The sequence below is a fragment of the Eptatretus burgeri genome, chromosome 1, assembly GCF_056783735.1.
Source record: "Eptatretus burgeri isolate ZD-2024b chromosome 1, Ebu_testis_v1, whole genome shotgun sequence".
Taxonomy (NCBI): domain Eukaryota; kingdom Metazoa; phylum Chordata; class Myxini; order Myxiniformes; family Myxinidae; genus Eptatretus; species Eptatretus burgeri.
The window spans coordinates 101015616-101022691 of NC_140961.1; the positions used below are offsets into that span (position 1 = coordinate 101015616).

The 7076-nt window shown below is 39.0% G+C and overlaps 1 protein-coding gene across 1 annotated transcript in view; it reads left to right on the forward strand.

The window, feature by feature from the left end:
- Positions 1–6366, forward strand: part of LOC147035064 (putative carboxypeptidase X1) — a 76053-nt gene extending 69687 nt beyond the window's left edge. Inside the window, exons 13-15 of the mRNA XM_085893262.1 lie at positions 1048–1187; positions 1723–1822; positions 4819–6366. Coding sequence (XP_085749388.1) covers positions 1048–1187; positions 1723–1822; positions 4819–5111 — 533 coding nt within the window. The 3' untranslated portion in view covers positions 5112–6366. The remainder of the gene's footprint in view (positions 1–1047; positions 1188–1722; positions 1823–4818) is intronic.
- The last annotated feature ends 710 nt before the right edge of the window (positions 6367–7076 follow it).

Below are 7076 nucleotides of genomic sequence, written 5' to 3' on the forward strand. Positions count from 1 at the left end.
TGTGCTCGGTAGTCGGATAGCTCTGCATTGTCTTCTCTTTTATATTTGCTTTTTGTGTAATATTGTGTTTCTTCTCCTTTTACATGTGCTTTTGGTGTAATTGTATATGTGTGCTTCCCGTTCATCACGAAATAAATGTGAGTTATGTTGAACTGTTTTCCCGCTTCGCTTCGTCTTTTCTCTCATTGAATCTCCATCTTGCTTCACGTAAAGGGTTGGTCGTGGGCTAAAACGCCCGATAATTAATCGAACCGTCGAGGCCGACGAATAACACCGCTCGGTTATCCCGATAGTACGGAACGGGTCGCTTAAAGTGGCCCATGTCCGAAGTCGACCTGCGGCGAGGTGCGATCGCCCGGTCTACCCTCCGTGTGGGTACTTAGGGAGGTCGAATTTGGCGAGCAACCCTATCCCACGCGGGGGCTGATTGGCACGATCGTGGTGAGACCGAAAGGTCCACCCGTGACTAGTTCCCGGCGTTAGTCCGAGAGGGTCACGACTGGATTGTCCGTCCGGTGGGCAACGTGCCGCGATTCGAGTTACGTGGCCGTCCGCACGCCGGCGGGCGCGAATCCGCAACAATATTTTTTGGATACCTGGTTCAAGGAAAAAATGACCCCCTTTTTGTCAAATTTATTGGCAATGAGACAGACCACGTCATCATTGATGACGTCATCACGTACAGGCCGTGTGCCGTGTTCAATGACGAGACGTTATTCCGGGCATCCATCGCGCTTCGTGGTTGTTATGGTTGTTATAATATAACGTTCCCTATGGTTGTTATAATTGTAAATAATATGAGGTTGAAGCCTCTATTATAATAACCAAGGAGTTTCCAACAATATGCCGTACGTGTATAGTAAAATTACGAATATTAACTCAAACAAAAACTACTCAAAAATACATTAGCCACTTCATTCCTGTTTCTCACGGAACCTCTAGCGACCTTTTGCGGAACCCTGGGGTTCCGGGGAACCCCAGTTGAGAAACACTGTTCTAAACAATCACACCTGATTCACAACCTATGCTGTTTGTTTTGTATTCCAGGCATGGACGACTTCAGTTATCTGCACACCAACTGCTTTGAAGTAACAATTGAGCAGGGCTGTGATAAGTTCCCACCTGCAGTTGAGCTTGAAGAAGAGTGGGAAAATAACAAACAACCACTTCTTACATTCATGGAGCAGGTTCGTTCCTTTTGTCGGCATCTTCGAATCGGAGTCAGATGCTAGTTTGGCCTGTCGGTTTGTGCCGGGGTTGTGCCATTGATGCAATTCTCCCTGAACGTGAAGTCAGGAATTTGGATTTTGTCCAGGGTGCTGATGATAACTTACCTACTCTTCATTTATATTTTGGTAGGGAATCAAAGTGAGACGAGATAACTTGTAGATCAGTGCATACTTCAGTACCTTGCTGTCAGATTATGTTGCAGGTGAAACAATACGTATTCATTCATTCTATGATGTACTATAAATGGACTGTTGTCCTTTGAAGGTATTACCTTGGTTTATATTTGGGTTGGCCAGGTAGTGTTCTCATCTGAACACTTAGCTCAATTCTCAGGAAACTCAGGTTTGAAACCCACATATCACATGTGTTTGTCCTACTCATGCCTTTGTAATTCATGTAAACGTATGGCGACTTCTTTATACTGCATGTGATGTACGTGTAAGTTCCTCCATGAGACATATATCACTGTAAATATAAATATTTGTCCATCAGGTGCACCGTGGCTTGACCGGAATTGTTCACGATGAGGAAGACCACGTCATTGCGAATGCAGTAATTGTTGTTGATGGTCATAACCATGACGTTAGAACAGGTCTGTGGTGTCACAATCATTTTTCCTTTCATAAATATTTTGGTTCTTATAATTGTATTTTAATGCAAAATAAGCAGTAGAAATGGGAATCGGGCTTGATGTTCTTTAGGTCATCTCTACTGAGATGACCTAATAAAGCCGGACCAAATGTCCGTTGGGATGAGTGATACCCAACGACGTATTTTTCCCCGGATTCGAGGTCAGGGTCAAGGTCACGAGGTCACGAAAGTTGTGAAAGTCGCCATTTTCAAAACCTATCTCGTCTGTCATTTTAGGATATATCTGGCAACGGTTCATTGATTATGATAGTAAAAAACATTATAGAGATGACCGTCACCACCACACGGGGGTATTTTTAAAAAATAATTTTAATCGTCGCATTCGCACATCCCACATCAGTTGTGCCTCTTAAGGCGTCACGTGATTGATTGACGTGTGCAATCCTTTTAGCCAGTGATAAAGAAGGTGGTACAGCACATTTTATTTCGGCTATGTGCGAGAAGCGGAAACTTGTCCCAAATTTTATAATTATTTTTGGATTATAATTTCATCGATTTTGAAGACTTGCAGTCTGTACAAAATAGCCATGTACCATACATATTTTCCTCCAATAAACGCCCTGGGTGTTTATTTTTTCAACTCCATCCGAGGAGGGGCACTTATTGGAGGGAACATCCTGTATGTGTGGTGGTTTATAATTTTTACATCTTTAGCAAACTTCCATATTCTTCACATAATGAAGTAATTTATTGCATCCGCATACTTCGGCATACCACATTATGTGAGATCATAATTATTATCATTACTCAAGGGTATCATAACTATCGTACATTGGCTCATCAGTCATGTCACGGCACATTCGATGGACTTTCCCTTCATCATAAGTACTCACGGCCCTTTCAACGAGCGGAGAACAAAACTTAACTCAACTCAGCTGAACGAGCGTATATCCATCACTTCGCTAATGGGTTAAAGCAAAAGACAGCATGTTGCACTTCACAAACATATTCCCTGTGTATCTGTGAATCGCAATGGAGATGTAACATGAAGTGAAACGCATTTAAAAAATGATCTTTCATAACACGTAATTGTTTTTGTTTCTGCTTTACTGTTAACCATGGTTATTGTTGTTTTGTATGCTCCTTATGTGTATTTTAATTTTTTTTTCTTGCTTCGAGAACTATTTCTATATAGAATTTTGTGTGTTCCTTCCTTGTCCATCGCACTTTATTCTAAAGGGTTCCGGCTGTCATAGGATAATAAAAATGTTGCAATTGGAACCGCTGCATTAAGCGCTAAATTTCACTTCTTCAATTCTGGAAAAATGAGCTTTTAAAACGGGCATCTTTATTATTAAACAAACACAAATTTATCTTCAAAGTAAATTGATTATTCGCTTTCCAACCAAGTACAGGCAGTCCCCGGTTTACGAACACCCGGCTTCCGAACACCTGTTCATACGAACATTAAACTTTATCATCATGTTCCGGTCTTTCGAACGTTCGATCCATTCATATGAACACGGCTTTTTGAACATACCAAGCTGAGCGCCAAACACAGGAAATCTGACCTCGAGAGTTAATTACACATTCACATCACAATTCACACCTCGTTCATACAGCCTTCGCTCCAACACTCTTCCACCATTTCACATGCCATTCTCTCCACGGGGTTTCTTACCGGCAGGAGAAACAGCAGTGCTTGCCCGGCTTTACCATAAACCCTCTAACTAGCTTGTTATCCCTCGTCATCCGTGACACAACACACATTCGATCTATTCCGATTTATTCATTTTTTTTTCATTTAAAAAGTGCATTTAATAACGTTTTTTATGTAAAAAGAAAAAAAAAAGGTTAAAAAAAACTTCGAATAGAGTTTTCGAACATACCGTGCTGAACAGCATGAAATAGGGCATTCAAATGTGGGAAAATGAACAATACGTGGGTGGTATGCTGAACAGTGGACCACAGGGATCCATTCATGTTCCCATGATGCATGTGGCTTGTTTTTTGTGGCACTGTACTGTATTGTACTGCATTTGTATAGGTTGACCTCCCCAAATGCCACTGGTGTCTGTCAATTGCCAAAAAACGATTTGCACTGTACATACCCATTGTATTTAGTGTTGTGCTCAGGTATTTAGTGATCATTTTTACATTTACTGCACTGTATTTTCATTTTAGGCTTTGTTATTATTATTACCATATTACTGCATGTATTTATAGCATCCGTTGATTAATTTTTGATTAAAAGAAGACATTTAATAATGCTTTTATGTAAAAAATAAATAATAAAAAAATTTTGGGGTTTTAAATTGTGTTTGGGAACAAATTAATCACTTATTACATGTACTATTTAAAGGGGATTTATTGTTCCGGTTTACAAACATCCAGCTTAAGAACACATTGTGTTCGTAAACTGGGCATTGCCTGTAAATCAATCATTAGCTTTCCATCAGTACCATTTTATTGTTGTACAATAGCAGAAACTCTTTAGAATGAAATGTTATAGACACATGGAAGGATGGACGCCGCTCCTTTTAGTAATAGATACACTTATTATGAAGGTATAAGTTGTTCGGTAGTACATTTATTTTCATGACTCCAATAACTGCCCCGGAGTGGTTATTTATTGGATGGCTGGAGGCGTTTATATTTTCAACCCCTCATAAGGGGGTGTTTATTGGAGGAAATAGAGGGAAACTCATTTAGCTCAGAATAGGATGGAGAGTTAAAAAAAATAAAAAAATAAACAGAAGCTTTAAGTGATCCATATTGTTCCATGCTGTCTTATTGCATTTTATGCCAATCGACAAATATAGCATATGTTGTTTTTTATAACCATTTAACCATATTAGATGATTTATTGTGTGGGCAGAAAAACTGGCACTCATAAGTTTGTTGTTTTTGTTTCGTTTTCTGATTTAAATTTTCTCAATGAATGTTGTTTTACATCAGTACGATTTTAAGACGTTTGCCAAATATGCTGTGCCTCAGCGGCCGATGGGGACTATTGGAGGCTACTGAATCCTGGGGAGTACATAGTGTCTGCAATGGCAACAGGGTTCCACATCAACACCCGTGTGTGTTATGTGGGTTTCATGGTTGGTGCAAACCAATGCAATTTTGTTTTGTCCAAAGTACAAAACTCAACCAGTTTGGGGACTCTTCATGGTGACACAAAGAACATCACAGCATCATTTGAAAGAAGAGAAACCTCATATAATATTTCAATGTTTGAACAGGGTGTGCTTAACGAATGTTCAGACACTCAGATAACATTACTTTAAATGTTTTGTTAATTATATCTCCAGCGATTTTATTTTTCAAAATTCTTTACAAACCGTGATTTGAACATACATTTGACTTTGTTTCTAAGATTTCCTTTCAATGTTCACTCTCATTGCCATTTTAAGAGAGAACAGAATAATATGGACCTTTGTAGAATATAGGGACCTGATGGAATTTGTGACCACATAAAAATACCTTAGAGTGTATATTTGGAGTGTGCGTGTGTGTTTGCACGTGCGCATCTGCATGCAGATCTACTTTAATATAGATCGTTCATTCTCAGATCCAATGTAATCTATATACTGGGATGCTTGGCATTGCTAAATGTTCAGTCTTGTTACATCCCTCACCGAAGGTAGATGGACGTTATATTTTCACCCCTGTCCGTCTGTTTGTTTGAGTGTGAGCAGAATATCTCAAAATGTTATGCATAGATTCAGATGAAATTTGGTGGAGAGGTTGGGTGCGTGACAAGGATGCATTGATTTGACTTGGTGAAGATCCGGATATGAAAAAAAAAAACAACAACATTGAAAGTGATTCTTCACCATTGAGAGATCGGGCCAAAAACGACACATAGCATGATATCTGAAAAAGTTATGGACAGATTATGACAAAAGTTGGTGGACGAGTTGGGTAGGTGACAATAACAAGCCAATTAAATGTTGGTGAAGGTCCGGATACAGATCCGGCCTATCAGTGGGATACAAAACGTGAACTGTTCAGCCTGGCAGAGTTATACACTCTACCAAATGCTGTTCTCTTTTTTTTTGATATAGTGTATCATGATGATTTGCCATGCATATTAATAAGACGCTTCCACATATAGCTCATTTAGCGCAGAATAGGATGGACAGTTAAAAAAATAAATTGACAGAAGCTTTAAGTGGTCCATATTGTTCCATGCTGTCTTATTGCATTTATGCCAATCGACAAATATAGTTGCTTATCAAATAATGCTATTTTATTATTACACTTGATATTAGTGCAGAAACATTCATTTGAGGCTGGATCCTCGAATGTTATTCGAATGTTGCAATTATAATTTTATTTCAAAACACGATTATATGTTATTAATGATGTTCACTGCGAATAATTAGCGCACAATTACCAGATAAACATTTTATGTCTCAGCACAAAAGCATTTCCAGTGTCATGTCATTCAATATAATACGATCACACGTCGTTATTGTGAAGGAACTTCTGGGAACTGTATTCGAGAATCTATCAAATAAATTTCTCAAACGCTTAATATGTAAATTGTGACGATTCATTCAATATATCCAATACACCATTCTCCTTAAGCCTGGTGTTGGCCGAGTGGATAAGGTGGCTATCTTAAGAACTTAGGGTCTTGAGGTTGAGCTCCTGTCGTGCCGATAAATAACACCAGGTGAGTTGACTCAGCCTGTCATCCTTCCGAGATTGGCAAAATGAGTAGCAGCTTACTGGAAACGGGTTACATTGCATCAGCAGCACAACCGTGATCCCTGCAATGATGCAACGAACAACCACAGATGCATACGAAATAAGAATAAACCATTCTCCTTGACCCGAGATAAGGTGCAGCTGAAGCAATTTCAGAGCAAGGAATACACTGAATAGTTTACCATTGCCTTCTTCGATAAGCAGTCAGGAGAGAAATTTGGAACTTTTCTCACTTATTTGTGCACAATTTTCAAAACTCCCTTCAAAAGGAACAGGGGGTCTTTAACATCCGCATACTCTGATTCAACTCCCCCATGGTCTGCAAAGTATCAGGACAACAATTTGAAGGGAGTTTTAATGAGGACTCATTCAAAATTAATACTTTTTAATCCACATGTTGACACTTTTTAAATGGTGATTCACAGTAAAAAAAAAAACCAAGATGCTTTGGAAACATTTATAGACATTCGACTGCAATGACCAGAAAACAAAATCTAGTTTTTTAAAATGTATTTGTGCAGTTGTGGGACAATATT